The sequence below is a fragment of the Chlamydotis macqueenii genome, chromosome Z, assembly GCF_036417535.1.
Source record: "Chlamydotis macqueenii isolate bChlMac1 chromosome Z, bChlMac1.mat, whole genome shotgun sequence".
NCBI classification, from domain to species: domain Eukaryota; kingdom Metazoa; phylum Chordata; class Aves; order Otidiformes; family Otididae; genus Chlamydotis; species Chlamydotis macqueenii.
This window is the reverse complement of record NC_141593.1, coordinates 58,370,236-58,394,383: the sequence shown is the minus strand read 5'-3', so window position 1 is coordinate 58,394,383 and position 24,148 is coordinate 58,370,236. Positions and strand designations below refer to the sequence as shown.

Sequence of the window (24,148 nt, the reverse complement as noted above, 5' to 3'; positions counted from 1 at the left end):
GCTCCTCTCCGGCTTGCTCTCCCGATCCCTCCATCCCCGCGTCCCCCGGCCGCCCCCGCCCGTCCGGGACCGCTCGCAGGGGGCAGAGGAGCAGCGGCGCCCCTCGCCCGCCCGCCCGCCCGCCGCGCCGGCGGGCCGGTGTATGTCGTGCGGTGGGCTCCGTGCGGGACTCCCGGTGAATGAGCACCGCCTGCCACTCGCCGCCCGGCTCGGCCCCCACCTCCCGCTACCGGGGTGAGGCTCCCTGAGGGGCCCCGGACCGCGCCTCCCCGCCGGCTGCCCGTCTGCGGCGGCAGGCGCCCTCAGCTCGCTGCGGCGCGGCACGCCGCCGAGCCCGCACTCCGCTGTGCCCCGCCGTTTATTTATCCATCCCGCGCCCCGGCGTGGTCCCGTCTGCCCTCTTCCCCCACTTTTTTTTTTTTTTTTTTCCTTCTTTTTCTTCCCTCCCTCCCTTCCTTTCCCGATTTTTTTCCCGCATCCCGTCTCGCCGCGCCGGCCGGGCGCGATGCCGCACGTGGAGGTGCTGCTGCTGCTGGCGGCCGCGGCGCTGTGGGTGTGCGTGCGCGGACAGGAGCCCGGCGCCAAGGCGGTGGCCGACCGCTACGCCGTCTACTGGAACAGCACCAACCCCAGGTACGCGGGGCCGCCGCGGGCGCGCAGCGGGCGGGAGGGTTGAGGGGGGGTCTTGCCCAGTGCCTGCAGAAACTGCCCCGGCTGCAAGATGGGGTGGAACACTGGAAAACTTTCTTTTTTTTTTTTTTTTTTCCCCTTTTCCGGAGGCGAGGCAGCGGGTAGCGGTGGTTTTCTCCGCTGCCCCGCCACCCCCGCCCACGACTCCAGCGCTGCACCAGGCGAGCGGCTTCCCCGGGCTTGGCCGCCACCGTTCCGCGGGCGCCGGGCGGATGCGCCCCCTCGCAGCGGGGCAGCCTGCGGCCGAGCCTGCGCCCGGATTTTAGGCGGGATGAGGGGCCGCAGGTAGCGCCCCCACACCCCACCCCGTTCGTGCCCCTGCGGGCTCCTGCGGCGGGCGGGGCACGGCCCCGGGCGAGGAAGGCGGGGGGGGGCTCCCGTCCCGGCGGGATGGAGCGGGGCAGCCGGCCGCGGCTTGGCGGCAGCCCCAGGCGGGATGGCTGTCGGGAGCGGCTTCCCTCTCTCAAGCAGCCGTCCGGAGGAGAGATGGGTACCCCGTGGCGGGCCGTGGGGTGCCGGTGTCCCCGCCGGGGCTGAGCGGTGCTGGCGGAGCCTCCCCTCCCGCCCCAGAGTTTCTGACACCAGGCTTTGCCCGCGCCTGCACGAACCTTCCACGGGAACGAGGGGTTTCACTTAATTTTTCTGGAATCTTCCTCCCTCGTGTTTATCACCAGAAGTTTTCAATCCTGCTCCAAATGGTATCCAAGTGTTTGGGCAAAAAGTCACCTGGGTATTAAATTTTTTGCCTTGTGCATCTGAGGAGACCTAGGTTGGTTTTGTTTTTGTTTTTGTTTTTTTTTTTTTTTTTTAACCTGTCAAGGTAGTCTAAGTAAATTTGGGGACATTTTATCTTAGGTTATCTGTTTTTTATGCTTCTGATACTGCTGTTTGGTTTGAGATTAGCACATTGATTTTTGTCACAGGTCATGTTTTTTAATAGATCTGTGTTGCCTGCAGAAAACTCCTCCACTCGGTATTCCAGAGTGGCTTCAGAATAGGTGATGCAGAAGTTAACAGGCAGAATTTTCAAGTGCCCAGAGTTAGCTAGTCTGTCCAGCACTTTAATGCTATGTTCCTGGTAACAATGCCTCAGTGATAAATAGTTGGCACAGGAAGCTTGAGATAAAGAGGATTTATCCAAAGGAATAATCATGCTTGGGAATGATGACCATCTGTAATTTTAAATGCTTATCTCTACATTTTCCTCTTTTTACATATGTTACCTGAAAAAAAAAATGCTCAGCATAAATAAGACGAAAAGTTACATCTCACATCACATGTCAAATAACATATGTCCAAAAAAACTGCTTGTTTCTCAAAACCCGGATTATTTTTTTTTTCTGTTGTTGTTAAGCAAAATGAAATGTAACTGCTGGAAAAAAATAAAGTAATATTCAGAAATCCCACTGGGCGGAAGGAGGATTGTTGAAAGAAGTATTTTTGACTAAAACCACATGTTGCTGGCGTAACAGCCAGCATAAAATATTTAAAAAATAACCTTACATTCAGAATTTTTTCACTTCTTCTCTTGTGTGTCATGAGCGTACAGAATAGCTGCATAGGTAAAGACAGTTGAAGGTACAAGCAACGCTTACCTAGTTGGTAGGTATTCTGCATTAAGTGGATTTGTAAGGATTCTAGTAGGTTTAATCATATTTTATTGCTGTTAATGAAATACCTTCTTAGTCTGATATTAAACATCAGCAGACTGCAAAGAAAACTTAGTTTTCTTAGTCTTCCAAGCACTAGAGGAAGAGTTAATTGTAAGATGTTTCTAAACCTTTCCTTTTAAAAACAAATATTTCTTCTTGTCCTAAAATATTCACTGCATTCTCACAATGGAAGTATCTATTTGGACATGTCATGTTTATTCGTGAGTTAAAAATCTGAGAAAAAGCAGGGTGCAGATGTATTTCTCCTTTGTTTTATACAGTGCCGGTTTTTGCGTGGTTTCCAAGTTACACGATCATTACAGAAATACAGGCAAACACCTGATTGGTAGGTGTAAGAGACCCAAAGGAAAGAAAACACTTATGTTTTGAATTTGTTTCATTAGAATCTAAGCTGAAGGCAAAATTAACTTTTGTTATCAAAATTTTTAGAGCAGTTAACAATGTTGCAGGAGTGACTTTGCAGTGATTTATCTGCTTCCAGAGACAGACTCAGGGGATGAAGAATCTGGTTTTCATACACGCAGAAGCAAGTAGGGATGCTTACTTGGTGAAAAAACCGTTTGAAATTAGAAGACAAAATATACTGTCATTCTTCAAACACAGTTGTGACCATTGTGCTTTAGCTTACTTCTTTACTGAATTTATTCAGAATTAACAAGCTGCTGCAGAACTAATTAATTAACTTTAAAAATGACATGTTGATCATTTTGATAGTGATTAAAGGCGCTCTAAATTAAGGTTTGGTCAAAACTTTGAAGAATTTAATAATGATTGTACTTCCCTCAGAGGCAATGATGTTTAGGTTTTTAGTATGAAACTCCAGCAATTTATTGAAATACATAAAGAGCTCATCCCTGTTAAAAGACACATTAGTAAACTGATGTGTGGCCTAACTGATAAGTGTTCCTGGTGTGAACAACATTTCAGTAAATAAAAAATTGTAAGAGTTTATTAGTAAAGTTTGTATTAGATTTCTTGGTTAGTTGCCAAAGTTCTGCTAGAACAATTAAAAAATGTTCTATGATAATTATTGTAAGCATGTATCCATAGCGAAGTTGTATATTCTTACAGAGCTTGTCTGTTCTTAGAAATGTTTCAAGTATTCCTGTGCCTTATTTTTGTTATATATTTAATTATTAGCCTACGTGAAGTACCATAAATGCTGTAGTCCAATTCTGGATGAGAATTTAAGGGGGTTTAATCCTTTTTCTATGGATTGGAAATTAATCCTCAAGTAAGCTTGAAAATGTGTTCTAATATTTTTGTTATTTATGTAGGCTTAGAATTAAGTGTACATAAATTCTAATTATCACCTTAAAGTGCCTTAGTCTTTCAGCACTATTTGCATACGAGTTGTTATATGGGACAGCAAAATACTATTGTCAAAGAATATTATTCTGAATCCAACACTTAAAATAGTTTGAAGAGTTTGTTTTGTAATGGAGCGTATTCATTTACTCTCGATTCCTAGTGTCCTTGTAATGATAATTCCGCCAAAATGTCATGTACCTGGGCCAAATTTTGAAGCAGTCTGCTTGCTTAGTGCTTGCTACTGCTTTTAATGTTGTCAGAGTTCAAGCTGAACTACTTGTGGTAATTATTGCTACATTTTTTCTGCTTGCAGGATTGTGCTTCATCACTGTGGTTTATATTTGGGTGTTTCCGTGTGAGTTGTTTCAGTAGCAGGTTATGTAGCTTCATAAATTGTTACTAGTTTCAAGTAGTAACATTGCATTTCAAGCCTAGTTTCTTGGCCTCTATAGAAGCCAAACCTTGTAGCCTCACAAAAGCACATATTTTTTATTAGAAGTATTATTTGATTTGGCTGTATCTTATACAAGAAAATTGTGTATAAATTCTCTTCACAAGAGAATTATTATAAAGAGGTAGGATGCCAATCTATTTTCCGTTTGTGTATTTATGTGGATAATAAAATCAAGAAATCAGCTGATAATTAGAGAATTTAGATACTGAGAAATAATTTCAACTTCAACTGGTCAGTTCCCGAAATTTAGCTGGATACTACAATTTGATCAGTATTGGTAGAGGTTTTTTTAAGATAGATACTTGGGAACAGCGAACAGAAAAATGAGTGACTACTACTGAAAATTCTGTGCATAGACCAGAATTTCACAACCTGGATGTCTAAACCTGGGTGAATTTTGTAGTAGGCGCCAATTCAGAAAAGCATCTGATTTCCCTGAAATACTTACTGACACACTTAAGTTCTGTGGCAGTTGCGTGGATGAACAGATGTGTACTTAAGTGCTCCACCCCGCCACCGGACCAGCCACATGCATAGACTTAATTTTGCGATGCTCTGAGGGTGGCTGCTTCTGCATGCATGGCATTTCTCTGGAGTACACCGGTCGGCTGGCTGGATGTCTGAGTATCCTACCATCCATTTGTATGTGTTTTGCAGATTTCACCATGGCATCTTGGTTGTAGGTGCTGAGGCTATGTGGCTTTTTTTTTTTTTTAATTTGTTTGTTTGGGGTTTTTTTTTTTTGTTTTCCATCTAGAAATAGTTCTGGCTATGTTCAGAGATGAGGGAAACCATGCAGAAGTGGTTGGAATAGGAAAAAGGCAGTTACATGTGTTAAGAACAGCTAAGAAGTTGGGGACAAAGAGGGGCAAAATAAAGGCATTTGCTTTGGTTTTGGTATTCCATGTAATTTTTTGATGTCAAGGGAAGCATAAGAGCTTAAGTATGTGGGATATACACACACGTATAGATATGTAACTGTTCTGAAGTAGCCTAGCTTGTATTTTGAGAGCATTTTACCCAGCAGCTTGCTCTGAGAGCTGAAGAAATCTCTGACTGATTTCTTGTAATTAGAAGATCGGTAGTAGAGCCTTCAACTCTTTACACCTAATTTATGTGCTTTTAATACTTTCACTAACACCTTGTGTCTCCAAAAGAATACTGGTGTTTATTTTAAAAGTGGCATTTTGAAACAGTTTGAAACATTCTGTGGAAAAACTACACAGAGAACAATAGTTTCACTGGCTTCCACCTTCGTATGAAAGCCACCTTGTTAAGTGGTACATGGTCTTCACGTAATGCTTCTTATTAAATCTTTCCTAAATGCACGTAGCAAGGACTCTTCACTGCATTCTTTCTGCTAGCCCTACATCCTTTTGGAGAGGGACAGATAAAGATGAGCCTTCCTTTCTCTCCCCTGTTGCTATGATCCCAGCAATCTACTAGCTCCATGCTGGGCGGAGAAAATGAATGAATGCAATTAGTCCTTCAGGAGTCATGGTCTTTGCAGTCATACGGAGTGGCATATGTATTGTATATACATTTGTATGCGAGTATGTATGCATTTCAATGTATGTATATGTATGCTTATGTATATGTATGGATATATATATATGTGTGTGTCATTAGAAGGTGATGTGGTGTAGAGCGAATAAGGAATATTGTGTGAGAAAAAAACTCTGAAAATGAAATTTTGTAATTGAAGAACTCTTAAATGTTTAGAAAACGGATAGCTTTACAAAGTAATTCCCAAGTCACACCTTCCAGCTAAGATCTTTTGTTTTAAAATTTTAAAAAATAATTTAAAAAAGGAGTAGAGTCTGTGGTTTAGTTCTTGGCCGTCTTCCCATCGTGCTGTTTCTTCGCATGCTTGTAGTCCCTGGGTCAGTAGGTGGGCAGGTAGATAAGCAAGCACTCAGGCACACAAATGTAAAATGAAACAGAGAAGATTACAGGGATATGCGTTGAGAACTCTCTGGGCTTATTAGAGTACCTTGTTACTGCTTCTTCCTAAACAACCAGTCTGTCACAGTGTACTGCATTGTTGAAATATTAGACTTTAAGAATGCACCTAAAGAAAGCTGGTTGTTTGGATCACCTTAGAGAAGATACTAACAAACATGCAACCTTTCCTGGAGAAAGCCTGAGTAGACAGTAGTTTGCCTATAGCTGTGCAATGTGCCTCTCTTGTTTTGGCTCACTGCTTTTCAATTTTTTAAATGCAATTAGAAATATTTTGGAACAGAGATTTTCTTTGAATAATCATTCTTTGCTCTACAATCTGATTCTGAGCATTGTTTTTTTGTTTTGTTTTTTTTTTTAATGTATTTAGTCTTATGATTAATCTAATCTTCCAGTGTTTCTGAATGATCCAATTCACTGTTGAGAATAAAGGGCCTGTTTTGTTTAAGTTTTTGGGGCACTTGTGCTTAAAATTTAGTCAGTCAGCGGCACACCAACATAATGAAATGGAAACATTAGGTTTAAAATAAACAGACACATTACTAAAACTGCTTTCTAGTGGTATTACAGTTATCATGAGTAAGCTCTACTGTAATGTACTTCAGCATAGCTGAATGAAAGTAGAATCCTTCACACATTAGAAGTCTTCCTTGCATTTTTCCATTTTCCTTATTCATTGTAGTTTCTACAGGCTAGATTATAGTTGAGCTCATTTAAAATGGTGGTTATTATTTTATAGTGTGCAAACATGTATAGATGTCTGAAATCCTCTTTTTTTTTAAGAAACTAAACATATATTGTTACATTACAAAACCACAAATTCCTACTCCTACACATGTAAAAAATAATTTGTGTTAAACTCAAATATTTGAAAATATATTTTAAAAGGATGCTCTTCTGTGCGGACTGAGATTGTATTGTGCTCCTGTAGAACACCAAGGTTTCCAATAAAAGAAAAATACCCCCTCCATATATATATATATTTTTTTTTTCGTCTGAGGAAACATCCTTCATATGTTACTGTTGACAAGTTGATGAAAATACATTATTAGATCCTTGTTTTATGACATGAAAAAAAGAGTTTGTTTATTTTTGACTGCTGTAAACTGTAAAGAAATTGTTTGATACGCATGTTCCGTTAACTGGTATGCTAGGTGTTTTATGGCCATTTTTCTGATTAAATGCATGACCAGTAAAAATGCTATCAAAAGAAAAATCAACGAACGAGAAGGTACACAACAGTTCTGCTTGAATTGCTAATACCAATTTATAGCAAATTCTTCAGGTTCGGCAATTCTTACTCGAAAAGCCTTGAAAATTACAATTGTTACTGTCACTTGCATTATAATCTGGTGGAAGAATTTACCTATCTGTGCTGATATATAGTATGGGAAAAAAAAGGATCTTAGACTGACAAAACTTGTAAGTTCATTATTAGTTAATTTTCACTTTATTTATTTTATTTTCCGTCATTAAATCAACATATTAATCTAATGAGGAACTGTTGAACAGTAATACCTGCAATAAAAAAATTTACTGCATGTTTGTCACTGAGTAACTTTATATTTTTTGTTTATTTTCATTGGACTCCTGAAGGACCATCTTACTCGATAGGCACCATTTTTAGTTTTTGATGACAGTCATGAAGTGGTGCTGGAGTGCAGAGAAGGAACCATTTGCTTGTGAATCATCCAGTGAGCCAAAAAACTGGAGGAGGAAATAAGTGTGCTTTGACTCTGATCACCCTCTGCTAAAATATCTTTTTATTCCATTCTTAAAGATAAAATTTGACCTCATGACATTTAAAAGGATACATATTTTGACAGGACATGTAATTAATGTTTGCTGTGTAGCAGTGACATTCTTTATTTGTTAAAATAATACAATTTTTCCTCCCCAAAATTATTTCATTTTTTTGCTTGATGGTGGGTGCTGGATAGTGGTAGTGAGTTTGCATTATGTGAATTGTTTATCAGTAGTAGTTGAGCACTGCGGCCTTTGTTTAGGGGGTAGCAATGATGCACTACCGTTTTGTTTTTGTGGACTTGAAAGTAGTATTTTTCATATTACAGCTCAGAAGAAATTGTTTCTCTCTACAGACAGTCAGATCACATTATCTTATCATACACAGAATTGCTAAGAAATACATATTAATTTTTATTATAATAATAGTGCATAGGACTTTTTATTTTAACTTTTACCTTACACTTGTTTTAATTTTGTAAATAAATTTGAGTGTCTTATCTCAGTCTGTGCCTTTGAAAATGGAGCTGAATACATTCAATATCTTTTCATCCAAACTGAACAAAAAAGGCCCCCAAATCTCTCAATGTCTAATATTTTGTTGTTTTGGCAGTGCTGTGTAAATACAATACAGGTTTGTTTTTTTTTTTTTTTTTTTGTGAGGAGACAGAAAAAAAAAATAAATATTTTACTTTACTTACTGGTAGATTTAATTATGATCTTTGTAGCACAGTTACCAGACTGTGATGCTAGTTCATCAGCATTAGGTAAGGACTACTAGCAGTTTTAATAATGTTGAGTCCCCTGGAATTGTTAAAAGTTGTTGCAAAGATATTTGCTAATTAATATTGTTAATAAGCAGGATAACTAGCTGCATTTAGTTTCTTTTTTTTTGTTGTTGTTGTTTTTGTTTGTGGGGATTTTTTTTGCTTTAGTTGATGCCTACTCAGATCTAAAAAAAATAGTTACGTATTCATACAGGCAGGGTGTTTGGTGAGCAGAAGTTAACAAAGTAGGAGCTATCAATCCTTCTCTCTTTCCTATTGTTTCCAGAAAAGAAGGAAATAAAGAAAGACTCTGGAATTTGAAAGTATTGACCTTCTGACATGCACACACAGCATGGTCATTGCACTGGCGCATAAAGTGCCTTAAGCACCATAATGGTAAACTGCATTTTTGAAGTTACTGATATGAAAGCCAGCTGGATGGGGGATGGAGGGCCAACACTGATTCTGCAGCTATTTGCAAGTTACCACTTTAGAGCCAGACAGCTTCACTTTTATATTCCCAAACGTACCCCTTAGGAATAATGTTGCTTTGTTCAGCTTAGCCAGGGATTTGTGACTGCTACATAGACTTAGAACCGTTTGGTCCAGAATTGTGTGGTCATTCTTCATAGAGATCTGCTTCACAGAGTAATTTCATTCATCTGGTGGTGGGGGAGGGATGAGAAACAGTGAAGGGACATTCAGATATAGCATTCTTCAAGGAAAATGCGCATCCACATTAGATAGTTACTTTTTTAAAGCTTTTTAAAGATAAGGCAGAGATTTGGATCAAGTAGTTAAAAGCCAATTCAGACCTGTGTCTTCAGATTAAGTGTGATCTCCTGGATAGGCTCTCCATGTTCAGTGTGGAAAAGACCTCCTATTTTATGTACTGCAACAGCTTCCCTCCCACCCCTCTAAAAAAATTTGTTTACTGTTATTGCTCCAATACACTTATACATCTTTTTGCAGTTCTCGTGGGGCTTAGTTTATTAAAAATTAGTGATCCATCACTAAGCGGGGTACAGTACAAATACTGGTGCTCCCAAAAGGGAGTTTCCTGTGCCAAACCAGAAGAAATAATAGGGATACAAAAGCTGCCAAAAAGCGTGTCTCCCAATTGCTAATTAATCAGGCGAAAAAGCACCTCAGCAACTACAGTTGAATGTGGGACAGTTTATTGTAAATATGTATGTAAGAGGGCATAGTATCTTTTTGTTTGTAGCTATGTATAATTAAAAAAAAACCCCTCAACTATGTGCCAGAGCTGGTGGGGATTTCTTTTACGTCGATCGTATTATCAGTGGATAGACCTCTTTCAGACAACCTCATGCTACTTTTGTACAAAAGAAATTACCATTTTGTCGATTTATTTTTTCTGTCTGTTTTTAAGGTGGTGGTCTTTAATAACAATATCTGTGGACAATAAACAAAGCTTTAGAAAAGATAATTTAAGAAACTCATTATCTTGAGTAATCTGGGTTACAAGGTATGGGAGAAAAAGAACCATTGCTGTGAATATTTGGTATCCAAAGCTGCCAATCACTTTTGGCACAGCTCCCATCGTGGTCGCTGTGCCCATAATTAAATGCCTGTCATTAGTGTATTTTTCCATAACATTTACAATGGAAAAGGCAAGGGGTCCTTGCAGAGCTATGGCTGTCAGGGGAACAATAAAAACTAATTACACACTCTGCTGTCACCATTGTCAGCTCTGCTTTTTGGGGGAAAGAACACGGAAAGTGTGTGCCTAATAATTAGATATATAAAATTATATATATACAATACCCAATTGGGGAAACTCAGTCATAGTGAAGTGATATTTACTTGGAAGTTTATTATTCCTGCATTCAAAAGATCTTAATTCTAGGGTTGTATTTTTCCCTTCACTTAAACCTAAGTTGCATACACTTTTCCCTTTGCATTTCAGTCACTTTTGCCTTTCTGTCTTGCACACTTTCTGGTGAACCGAGCTTTCCAGTAAAATTACTGGGATCAAAGCCGGTATTTGCCTGCATTTATTAAGGGGGTGAAAATCATCTTATCTTTTGCTTGTGTCCTGCATAGTAAACTGGATTTTTAAAAAAGCTGAATGAAAGCAGCTAGTTTGCATATTCACTTTTTTTTTTTTTCTGTTTTCAGCCCATGGTAAGCAGATCATCTTCAGCAAAATTAGGTTAGGATTTTGGAGTACTGCAGTAGCGGCTTTGCTGAGAGGTGTGCTAGTTCTATTTATCACTGCACAAATATTTCCAAATGCAAGCATAAATGCATAATTGCAGAGCGAATTATCATGAATTCTGTCCTTAAAGACATTGAAAGAGTGAAGTTGTGGCTTCACACTAATATTTGCTAATTTTTTTTTTTGTACCCCCTAAAATGGGTCACTTATTTAAGCAGGTTTTAGCCCACTGATTTGAAGAAGAGTAGATCCTCAGAACTAGAATTCTGGATAGATATATTTAGGTTTATATTTAGGTACCAAGAGTTGCAGACAGGAGTCATGCGGGATTTTTGAGACTGCTTGGTGCCTAACTGTCTTGTAGATTTGATTTCTGCTTTTTTACACCCTCAGGTGCTTAAATACCTTTCAAAAAATGGTCCCTAAAGCTGATTAAAGAAAGTAGTTTAAATAAGTATCCTAATGTTCAAGAGTTGCGGAAGTCAGTAGGAGCTGATGGGTACTAACAAGGAATGGAAGTCCATCTATTTATTTGAATTGTATGCCTTGATAGATACTACAGGATCTAATGTTGGTATTTTTTTTCTTAATACACCATCTTTTAATGCTTTTTTTATTTTATTATTTTGAGCAATGTTTAGATCCAGCTCTATTGAAGTAAAAAGATTCCCCACTGCTGCAGATGGGAGTTGATTTAGGTCCATTATTGGTGACTTTATGGTGTAGTTCATGAATAAGAGTTTCAGTAGTTGGGCTTGTCAATTTTTGTAAGGCCACACAATGTACATGAATCAAATCTAGTGTGAGGGCACAGCAGCATGGGGCTATATATCCCTGTGGGTATTTGTCTGATTGGGTCCAAATAAATTCTAGACTGAGATTTTTTTGAAAAGATTTTTGCAGTGTTGGGACCTTCACCTTTTGGGGAGTTGAAGAGGGTAAGAGTGAACCTGGTAGAAGGAGTAGTTGTTTTGCTGTCAGCAGTTTCAGAAGTGAGAACTGGCTTACCATATGTGATTAGCAGATAGGCATTAATGAAACTCTGAGGTGTTGGATGCCTTATACAGTGGAGAACAATTTGGTATGTGCCAAAAAAAAAAATCATTAATTTAAGAGCATGAAGGTAAAATTAATCAGATATAGTAGAACACCATTGGGATACAAGTTACGTATTTTCCAAAGCACTATATGCAATATACTGCTCTCTTCTAGATAAGATATTCCTTAGAGACCAGATGAATCTTGTGAATGCTCAAACAGGATAGAATTGTTTCCTCACTGAAATAATTAAAACACTGTATTCAGGAAAGAAGTCTCTGTTTTCTAGAAAAGACAACAATAGCCTTCTACAAAACAGAAGTCCCTGTTTTGCTGGAGAATGCTACCTCTCCTTGCAGATGTTAACTCTTTGATATATATACCATGTGATTTATTACCTGCTTACCAAAATGGTGAGAAGCGATTCGCATGTCACTGTATTTTGAGGCTGCTGGGAGAATGAGAAAGCAATTTTTCTCAAAGCAATTTCATTAAATGGAATATCAAGTATTAAATTCTTTTTGATTTCCAATGGACCTGCTGATGTTTAGTGGCTGTGAGATACAACATAATGAGAGGAAGACACATCTTTCAGGAAATGTGGCACATGTTTCATTTGAGAAGACAGGTGTTGATGAAATCAACCTCTTTTTCTTAACATTGAGTTTCACAAAAAATCAAGTTCTAATTCTTAAACTGTATCCATCGTGCATACATTTGAAATTCGATCATGTTTTCTAGTCTCTGTGTTGGCAGATCCAGTTGTAAGACATTGTACCCAGTTTAATGTTACTTGTATTTGTATTTGTAGTGAGTTACCTGCAACATTCCCAGAAATTTTTGAAATTTTCTGTGAAGTTGATTTTTAAAATATATTTCAAAAATGCCCTGTGAATGTTTAATAGCTTTTTATGTTGAGTTCACAAATATTGTAAAGGAATGCATACACAATTTTATTGAAGAACTTATGTCTTAAACAGTCCTCAGACAAACTACGTTTACAAAAATACTAGGAACACCTCCAGTTCCAGGAACAAACCAGTCCATTAATGCATGGTACAAAAGTTGTATTATAGATAGGAACTTCACTAGCAGAAGTTCCGTACACTTGTTGAGGGTTTTGAGAGTCTAAAGAGATTCTTCATTAAAATAAAAACAAAATAAAAAGAGTGGTGTTATTTGCAGTATCTTTAATCAAGGTGATATGAAATTTCTCATTAGGGTTAAGATTCACATTATCATAACAAGTGACAGTGTGGGTGAAGAAGGAAAATTAATTAGAGAGGTAGATCATACTTGTTTCTCATTATTTCATGGCTATTCGCTGCATTCACATTCCAAGCAGACCCTTTCCCTGTATGACAATTATATAAAACTTATTTGCGAAGAACACTTTATGAAGAGATTCTCCATATTCAGTGTTTCCAGTCCAAAGCATGATAGTTAGCTGTAAAAAAAAAAAAAAAAATTAGAAAAAGTTTTTTTAGTGATTTACAGCATCACTTTAATATTACTTTTTCAGAACCTGTCTCTGGCTGAAATACATTTTATAGCTTACTGTAAAAAGAAATCTCCGTTTTCCATTTTTCATACTAGCTGTCTTGATTTAGTGCTGATATAATGGCCTTCAGAACAAAGCATTTGGAAGAGTTTCATAAGCACTTTATTTTAGGTGTAGGGTTTGGAGCTAATATATTATTACTGATGAAAGCAATTTTGCCTTTGTAATGTCTGTGAGTAAATCAGACTGTTGCAATGCCCAATTAGGATTTCTGTACTGTTTTTTTTTCTTATGTACAACAGAGGAATGATTGCATCTTCTTTGTGTTTATGTGGTTCTTCCCGTCATAAAACCAGTACAGTGGATGCCTACAAGACTTGATTTTTAGATTAGAATTAGTATCAGGTATGTTTAACCTAATCTTCTGGAATTATCTGTTATCTTTCATATTCAGCCCTACACTTAGGACAGAATGTCCTCTGCTTTCCACATGGTAATGAGAATGTCAGAGACAAAGCAAGTCTTGATAGTGTCTTAGGCTAAAAAATATGGTGATGTACACAGGTGAAAAAGTTCTGTGGTTTTCAGTGAAATGTGCTAGACATTAGTATTGTTACCTGTGATTCCTGTTAGGGATAGTATTCGTAATGGTTTTGGTCTGAGAAACATTCCTACCTTTGAGAAAGAAAATAAATAATTATTTTTTAAAGATAAATTTCATAGGATTTAGAGAGAACCTTTCCTGCACTCTCTACTTATTGTGGTTCACATCACTGCAGTGATATTCTTATTTAAGTAATACATCAGAAGCAAGAATATTGTGTACACAAATATGGCTTGTCAGTTGAGAAATTATCTGAGTAATACAGAATATTCTAATTTATGATAATACCAGATTACTGGTTACCTTTTTCTGTAGTATTCCATAAGTGATTGGGAACAGACTTAAGTAGTATTCTGCAATATTTATCTAACAAACAGAGGGTAAAAGAAAGAGTATGTTAACATAATCTGACCAGATGCTGTGCTATGTTTGCATGAAATTCCCATTGAGTTTACTGAATCATTGGGGATGTTATTTATTTTTTAAGTTGCAGTAATAGAAGAGAAATGAAGTATCAACTGTTCAGTCAACAGTACTTCACTGTGCCTAGTTCTCTTTTATTACCCTCCAAATTTCAAAAACATTATTAGTAATGCTAAGCTATTTTAAATCATAGTACATGATTAAATCTCTCTAGAAAGAATTTACCCTGTGTTTTCGTTTACCACTTCTGCAACGCCTGTTTTACTTTTTATTTCAGTTGTTGTTCACTGAATGTTTTTTCCTCTTCAGAACTTTGTTTCCATCTTAGCTACTGTTTTGGGCATGGTTACATATTTATTTTGTATACATTAAAGCATATTTATCCATATTTGGATTCAAATTCTCACCCTGCATAGGGGGTTAGGAGAAGGTAATATAAAAGATAGGTAAGATAGATTTGTTACAAACTGATTTTGGTATAAAGGAGCCTTGTACTTATTTCCTTTGGACTCATAACTTTATTCTTCTAAACTCTGTTTTGGGAACAAGCATTTGTCAGTTGCTCTGGAGTCTTACCTGTGTTGCAGATGTGTTTGTGTCTGTCTTTAATTGTAGTGGTTCTTTCTGCCTATCTTTTGATGCTTATAAGATTTCCTGAATTCCCTTAAAGTGAGAGGAGTGGAATGGAAAGCAGTTGAGAATCCCATCTGATGTTATAAAATTTTAAAAATCAAATGGCATGACAGTAATGCAACTTTCGCAAATAAAGCAACTGAAACAATCAAAACTCCATGCATCTGAAAATTGAACATGCAAGGTGGAAAGATGCATCTGTTCTGCTGTTGCATGCCCTTTAACCTCAGGGCTGGCTTAAAATGTGTTTTTCACAAGATCCTAACACATCTGAAGCTAAAGCTGTAATTTTTTCCTGTTTTAACAGTGGCTTGTCAGACTCTTTGACTCAAAACTTTCAGTGGAATCTAACATGAGAAAGCATGTTCAGACAGGACTCCAACCACTCTAAACAAAAAATCATACAGCTGCCTTTCAGTTTGAACAGGTAAATGATGATTGTCATCGAGTTGTACTTCACTGTCAGAAACATGGTTTTGGGAGGTTTTTTTTTATGATGTGAATGATTATGGGGAGTAAGGGAAGAAGCTGAAGAAGAAGGGAGGGAGATCATTCAAATGATAACCTCAGTTTTCCACCAGGACTCTTTCGGTTTTGCTGCAATTCTGCAAGCTGTTGGAAATACATGAATATCTCTACAGAAGCATGATTGCAATGGAAAAAAGAAAAAAAATCCTGAGATTTAACTTTGAAATTTTTTTATTTAAAAACATTTAATTGTACTTCCATTACTTGAGAAGTCATCCTTTTTTAGGGGCAAGTAATTACATCTTGCATATGATGTAGGTCCTTAACGTGAAAAATATAAATTCTTAACCCTTTTTGTATCTTTATTTGCTCAATAAACTTAAAGTGTGGGTTTTTACTTATGTTTTTTAAACATCAGAAGGTTGTATTTGTGCAAAAAGGTGCATTGCTATAATGTATGCTCATGCTATAATCTGTGGTCATGCTGTGACCTAGATGTTGCAAACAGAATGAGAGCTTTAGATAGTTGATGAGGTGAGTTTCCTTGCATACTTTGTTTGCTTGGGTCACTTTAAATGGATTTGTATATAGTAGCTGTCTGATGTGTGATTTTCAAACTTTGCTAATCAGCTTTAGGGGAAAAAATACTTTCCTAATTATAAGTGGCTGATTAGTCTTCAAACATAAGTTGTGGTATTGTTGAGGGTCCTCTATTGATTTCCTGTCTCTCTTTCCTTTTCCTTTTTTCTTTTTGTTCAGTGACCATGAGTGTTTCCAAGAAAAAGTATTTTTGTTTGGAATCTGTATACTCTCTTATTTTTACCTTGTTAGATTAAAATTGGGTAAGGTCTTGAGGTTCCCAACTGGAGCATTCTGCTTGGAAGGAGCCATGAAACAGTGGCTTCAAGCTGCAGTAAATATTGACTGGGTCTCTGAGCTGAGCCTTGCTCAAAGACCACTCTGAAGACTTGAAAGGCTCCTATTGTTTCTTCTAAGTCAGCACACCATAGCCAAGGCTAAAGTATGCATGTGTTAGGAGAAGAAGAAAGGCAGTTGGGGAAATTAAAACAGTGAACACAGCTGAAGGCGTAACTGCTCAGTGCAGAGGAAAGGGAAGCCTCCGACAAAAAAGGGGCAAGGACTTGCTGTGGGTTGCGTAAAGGTTTGCAGAAGTGGAGTGTCCAACGCCATCCACCCTCTTTCTGTGGGAGGTGCTAGATTAATGTAGCCTTAGCATCATTTAGGTAGGATGTGGAGAAGGGGTACCAACTTTTTCTTTCAGGGGATGATTCCTGACAAAGATTTTGCAAGCCTTTATGAACAGCTAGGCAATGAAATTGGATTCTTGGGCAACTCTTTGTCCCTCACTGTTTGAGGCTCTAGTCAGAGCAAGTTTGAATGAAATATTCTGGAGAGTTTAACCACTGCTGTTTTGTTCCTTTTAGCTGTTGTTTTGGCTGTGCAGAAGGAAGGCAAGATGCAGAGGATGTAGTTTAATTGGGCCACTACTTTTTATTAATTCATTTGGGAACAGTTTGGCAATAAAACACAGACTGCAGATTGTTGTGCTTTCATTGGCCAGTCCATCCTTGTTGGAGAAGCCTCTGCCAGCCAGTGCTGGGCGGGTGATGGACCTCTGCTCTAAGGCAGGATGGGGAGCTGTCTCATCTGTTTGTACCCTCCTGTCCCCTTTCTGTTTTCTTTAGAAGTGTTTTTTCCTAAGTTCCTTTCAAATTCTTGTTTGCCAGGATATTTCACCTCTTTGTAGGATGAGTACTTGTGTTGACTGGGTGGGTAATACAGTCTACTACATTATATTCACCTGAGCCGAATCTGTGTGCATATAGATCCCTGACTTGCTGTGATGAAAGTGAAATTCATCTCACCAGGCTTCCTAGCTCACTCCCTCCCTTCCCACCCAAAAAAAAGCCTTCAAAGAAAAATATAATTAGCATTGTACCTGCTGCTAGTCTTAAAAAAAAACAACAAAAAACCTTTCCTGCTGATTCATTTTTGCTTCTAGATAGGTGCTTTGTGAATGTGATGAAAGAGATGTGTCTCACACATTTCACAATGGTCAGCTGTCCTCATCCCTTTCTATTTTGTCTCACTTACGTTCTCCATTCCCTCCTGTCCTTCAATCTAGATGATGTAAGGAAACTTCAAAGGGCCCATGACCTCCTTTTCTTCCTACTCACAAGACAAAGCCTTGCCCTCTGCGTTTAAGATTACAGAAATGACAGTGTATCTATCTCATTATTGTAAAGCATAGTGGGATGTTTTGAATATGAAAGGAGCTGTATAAAAGCAAATTCTGTTTACTCTTCTCAGATGGGAATAGGATTGTCTTGTTACTGCACTGGTCCTTTATCTAGGAAGGAGAAGTGCTTGACATCGCGCTAATAACGAGTTTCCCGTGTGCTTTGTGCGCACCCTCTAGCAGCATGATAGCAGGAAGAAACCCAGTCTTCAAGGATGAGGTAGGAGAAGTTGAAACAAGGATGGGAATTACGTGAAATATGAATATACTGTTGATAAGAAACTTCAAGTACAGAGCCTTAAAGTTTTTCAAGCTTTTAGAGAGCAGTACTATTTCAAAGCCAGAAAAAATGACGCCTGATAAGTCGGTAATGCATTATTATAAATTGCTGTGGAGCAATGTGATTGAATTTTAGTTAACCAGGTTTTTCATTTCGCTGGAGATCAGTTGATTTCGTGTGTAGAATTCTTAAGAATATAAAATCTGTAAGGTTGAAGTAGATTCCCCCTCTGCCTGCAAACATAGTTTTCTTTTTTTTTTCCCTCTAATGAGAATACTCTATGTAAGTATTGTACGCTGATCACTAGATCCTGTTCAAGTTCCTTTATCTGTTCTGAAGACAGAAATGCATAGTTGAGGCATTTGTAGTTGTGATACAGAAGAAGGTGGTTTATAAGTTTTTTTTCCACAGTGAATATGTTTTCCTTTGAAGTAGTAGTTTAAACACATAACAGATTTACATCTTGTTAGTTTTAACCATTACTTATGTTTTCTTCTGTCTTGGAGTTCAAACCAACAGCTGGAAAATATATTTTACTGCAATCACTGCATCACAAACACCAACTTGAAAAAGTTAAACATCATTAGAAAGAATTTTTGTGTGTGCCTCGAATGCAAAACGGCTTTCAATAAAGCCAGTATAAGGAAACAAGTAACCAGCCACTTGTCTAGGCTAGTTTTCTTTTCTGTTCTTTTTTGATATCTTTCTTATTTGTGTGTCTGCCTCTCTTCCGCCTTCCTCAGCAAACATAACAATTTTAATATTATGATTGATATTTTACAGACAGGAGAATTAAGAGTTACTGCTTCTGCAACAATTGGAACATTTATCTGTTACACGAGCCATAAGATTTTTATTTTAACCTTAAAGCATGTATATACAAGATATAATGCCTGCATTTTGGAAGGGTTTATTGTTTAGACTGGAAAACAACATATTGATGTACAAATTATCCCTCTTCTACTTTTAAAATTTAGTGTAGAGTTGTTTTTTGTACTTGCCAAGTCAACTGTTCTAAATGACACTCATTTGTGAATTGACTGGCCTTTATTAAAAAAAAAAAAGGTCAGTCAAAGTTTTAATGTATTTATGTGCTCTTTTTCTTCAGTTTCATGCTGAAAAAACAAACCCCAAATTGTAGCTGATATTTAAACTGTAACCATGAGTTTTCCACAAAGTTTATAAGTCTTGGTAAAAATATGGTTTTACTTTTTTTTTTGTCTCTGTAATGCTACCTTTGCCTGACAGCTCCATAATGCAGCTTTATTTTGTATGCTAACATTCTAACCAGCTGTTTTCCCATTTTAGCAGAAGCCAGTTTGAAAAACAGGTAGTTGTTGGTCCTTACCATTGTGCACTTAGTTGCATCTGTTTTCTTTTTTTGATTCTTTTATTCTGTAAACATTTATCCAAATTTCAAATGAGTACCACAGTTGTACCATGTTAATGCAAAATACTCTCGTCCACATGCAGTAAGGCCCACTGTTTCTCACAGAATTTCTACATTTATCTTTCATGGTTTATAATAAGAAAATTTTATGATGGACAAATAATATCACAAAATTGAATGAGTTTATTGCAATATTCTTATTTTATTTTTAAAAATCTCATTCTGCCAGTGTTTTCTTACAAGAACTTAGAGAATTAAAATGTTGTAAGGACTGGGAGGAGTTTTAATTTCTCCAACACTCTTCTCAAGAAGAGTGTTTTATTTTACAGTAGGAGTCTGCAAAGAACAAAACAAAATCATACAAAGACCTGTTAGGCGTATCTCCATGAAGACTGAAGCAATGGATGCTGGGGCAGGTGGCAAAGGGAGTTACGCTGCCTGGTTCACTGCTAACCATTTACATCTTTCACATTGAAAAAGACCTGCTTGAGAACAAAGGGAAGAAAACCTCTTGTCATCCGTGCAGGTACTGATTTTCAGTTCAGCCTCACTGTAATCAGTTTCCTGGTTTGATCGGTACATCCTGTTTCCTATGGCAGTGTGGCCTTTCAATTAATTAATTGAAATCACAAAACATGATAAAGAGCTGTCCTCCTAGAGCATGGGGTTTGTGCATAGCCATTTTGTTGCTTTAGGTAGATTAACCAGGGATGTACACAATGTCCTAATTGAACGCAATTTCGGTGCCTTTGCTTCTGTGTTTCTGACTCAGAGAGGAGTTGAATTTATTTGTTCTTCTGTGTTTGTCTCTTAACCAAATTCTGCACTGACCTGCTCATCTGTGACTAATGAGAAATGTAAAAGTTGAGGTTTAGCAGAACTAAACTTAACGTGGCTTGATTAGTCAGCAAACATAGCAAACAATGGTACTGTAATTGGGCAACAAGTTTTATTTCTTGACAATTCTGTGCTAGTTTTCATTGCTATATTTTAATTGTAATGAGAGGATAATTTAGGACATGAAATTCAGGACAATATACAGATGTATGTTTTTATTATGATACATTTCAGTTATTTTTGGGAGGGATTACTGAAATTGCTGCTTTTGCCCACACTGACAATATGCATATATATCCTGTATGTATTTTTCATATTTTTATTTTAAAAACCAATTGTGACTTACACCAATGAAATAAAAGCAGTTCTATGAAACTGTTACATCTAAGCCAGTTTCCTTCTATTTTTAAATATGCTTCACATTTGTGTGTATGCCTTACTTCTTTATTTCTCATTTAACGTAACAGTTTTAATAGTACAATAGCATTTTACAGCCAGAAAAATTCAGGGTGCATCAGTGAAAGTCCTTTTTGAAGCATTAAAATTTGTTTCCTTAGAGTAGAGTCCACAACATGCATGGACATTTTTTTTTTTGCATAATTACTCATCCCATTGCAAAGTATTAGAATGGCTGTACCAAACAGGGTATAACAAAGTATGAACCCAGTGGGTTCCTGAAGCCCCATTGTAGTTTATAGTCTCTTATCTGAACTAAAAGTTCGGAACAAAGTAGTTTTATGTAATTTTTCCAAACAGAATATGAAAATGGTCATTTAATCTCTGTGGATATTAGATACAAGCCCAAATCATCCTTAAAAAGCAAATGCCTAGAGAAGATGTTCACTAGTTTGAGATAAGGATTCTTGCTAAACGCTGAAGTAACTGCTTCGTGGAATATAAAAATTGGCACATGTTTTACAATGATCTGTGCAGGTTTCAGCAGATGAGATTCATGATATCTGGTCTAGCACTCGGCCTTAATGGAAAAGAAAGCAAATGATACAGATTTATTTGTGTACATTTATGTATGAGAGTTGTCACATTAAAAAAAAAAAAAAAACAAAAAACCAAAACTTTCTGAAATTCTGGTCTAATATCTGTAAAAATACTTAGAACATGTTATATAAGTGCCTGTCTCATCAGGCTCCTCTCTAAAAGTGCAAGGACACTGTAGCAGTTTAGAAAAAATATGATATTGTGGAAGGCTGGTTTTATCTGTATTAATTAAGATACTATGCTGCTTGTGCTTAAAATAGTTTAAAGAAATTTATAATTTATAATAGGCTGTGTCATGAATAGTCAGGAAACAGGTAGAAGCGTTTTTCAGGTTTTCAACGTGATCTTTTACTTAAGCAGTCAGCTTCTGACATGCTGAGAAAAAATATTTATTTTCAGAAATTGATTTTGCAAATATAATACCTGAAAATACCAAATTTATAGTTTTCAGCTAGGGAACAGATGTATCATTTTATCCTTAGGGCCTTAGATGATTAATTACATTCATTCATAGTTATTTAAAAAAACAAATACATGTTGTGGCTTTCAGCATTATTAATGCAGACTTTTAAATTCTGTCCTCTAGAATATTTTTTTAAAACCCTGTTATAACAGTTTCTGAAGATATGCAAATTGCACATTCAGTTTCAGTTTTGAGTGTATTTTTGCACTAAAATATAGCAATTGACCAGCTCATATTCTTCGTTTCCCACAGCCTCCATTTTCTGGATAGGTGTTCAATAATCCCTTTTCAACAGCTTGTCTAAATAATTGCTGAAATGAAAGAACGCTTTCACTTACTTGGTAAATTATAAAACACACACACACAAAAATCCCTGCACTTTGGAAGGGTTAAGGCTTTCCATAAAGGTTTGATAGAAAATAAAGAAGTGTAGCAATGTAGTGTTTGTTTGAAGAATTTGAGCCAAGGTGTCTATTTATCTCTAATGGAAGATGACAACGAAGGATTTAAGAAGTCATCCCACTTATTGTCTCCAACACAAAAACCTTCCGCTTGGATCTTTCAACTTGCTTCGCCACATCTGAAGAAGCAGTGGGCAAACTGCTGAATTTTTGTTAATCAGCTTAACCTAATGAGATGAAAAGACCTTTTCAGAATTACAGGCGGAGAGACATGCATATACAGAGAAAACTGTTTCTGAATGCTTTCACATCTAGAAATTTTCTTCATACTAGCTGGGAAAGGGCTGACCTCAGTTTTGCTTCTGTCTTCCTCACCTGCCTTCCTCATTTTGCTTTCCTACCTAATTCTAGATCTTTGGTAAGCTTATGTTCCTGAGGTGTTTCCCCTCTTCCTTACCCCTTCAGGAACAACTAAAAGGAAGACTTAATGCAGGGTTGGGGTGGAGATACCTTTGGCAACTGAGGCAAGAAAGCCTAAGCTGATAAAACGTGACTCTTCTGATGGGGGCCCTGTTTGGATAACTTGCCTCTTCTAAATTCTTCTTTTCCCTTCCCTCCCTCTCCCCAGCTCCCTCTCCTTTTCTCTCTGTTGTCAAGCCTACTTCATAAACGGTAGCAGCTGGAGATCTTTTTAGTGGCATTCAGGGATTACTGCCCTTCAGGATTTTAATAAGCCCCACTGCCTGAAATGCCTGTGAGGGTGCTCTCTGAGACAATTACCATTCAGGGCTGAGATTGAGGGCCCTTCATAGCCCAGATGGCCAAGGGGCTGTGCACAGGCAGATAGTATTCCCCAAACAACAGATCATTGGAGCAAAGAGAGAGTGGGTTTGTTGTGGTTTTTGGTTTTTTTTGTGGGTTTCTTTTTTTTTTGTCATTGGTTTGGATGAGGAGCGGAGAGAGGGAGAAAAGGAAGTGAATAAGGGGGTTCTATCCCTTTGCAGCTAATCAAAGTGAAGTTTGCTCATCCTTCTATACATAACTGGATTTAAACTGTGACCTCTTAAGAACCACAATTTGAGGTTACATATCCCTGTAAGGCAGCTGCGCTTTGTAATTTGAAAACACAATACCCTGATTGTGAGGAGTATTTCTGAGCTGCCCCCACAGGAAGAAATAACCTGCAAAGGCCAGAACGAGGTATCTTCTTACTTTAGAGCTGGGAACAGAGGAGAAGTATTTCAGGTGGAAATGACTGGTAGCTGTGGATGCTTGGGCAGTCTGGAAAGTATAGCTGACTAACAGAGGCTAAACGTTTAGCCAGAAGGCCTTGGTCGTTTAGGCTTGCTGTTACTAGCAGTATGGCATGGCTTCTAGATGAAGCACAGAGAAATGAAGTAAATGAAGTAAGTGGTGAACTTCTGGAAAGACTTTTAGGCACTGAAATAAGGGCAGTGCAGGGTTTAGGAGAGAAAGTTTGGAGTTGTTTTAGCAAGGACCACTTCTTACTGACTTAAGTGCTTACAAAGCTAATTTCAGTACAGCCAAAGCTTTTTGGTCTTGTAGTCCTGTGCAAAAAGTGCGAAATGTGCCTTATTAGCTCAACAGCTGTTCTCTGTCTGGACGGACAGACATTGATTTTTTTAATCCTTGGACCCCCTGATCGCAGAAAAACTAATTTATGCCTCTTCACATTGAAGTTAATATTTGTGATACAGAGCTCAGTTGCTGCCCTTTTGCTTTTGACTTCTACAATGAATACTTCATTCTTTTAAATCATATTTAATAAGAAAATAAAATGCATCATGCCATAAAAGAGAGAAATTGCATTAAATAAAAAGCATACAGCTGGACTGTCTTACGGCTGAATAGTTTGGATGAATGGGACTAATTCTGTAGTTATTGATCTTGAGGTTTCTTCTCCCATACCCCAGTAAGCTGTAGCAAGTTAATTTGTGGAACGGCTGAAACTCCAATTCAAACTTTAAAAAGAGTATTTGATTGCTCTCTGAGAAAAATAATAGATATGAATTGATGCTAGAATTTTGCATACTGATAATGTATATGTAAAC

General features: G+C 37.8%; 1 protein-coding gene across 1 annotated transcript in view; it reads left to right on the top strand.

The window, feature by feature from the left end:
• Positions 1-471: 471 nt before the first annotated feature.
• EFNA5 (ephrin A5) overlaps positions 472-24,148 on the top strand; it is a 212,818-nt gene continuing 189,141 nt past the window's right edge. Inside the window, exon 1 of the mRNA XM_086770409.1 lies at positions 472-633. Within this exon, the coding sequence (XP_086626535.1) occupies positions 506-633 (128 nt within the window). The 5' untranslated portion in view covers positions 472-505. The remainder of the gene's footprint in view (positions 634-24,148) is intronic.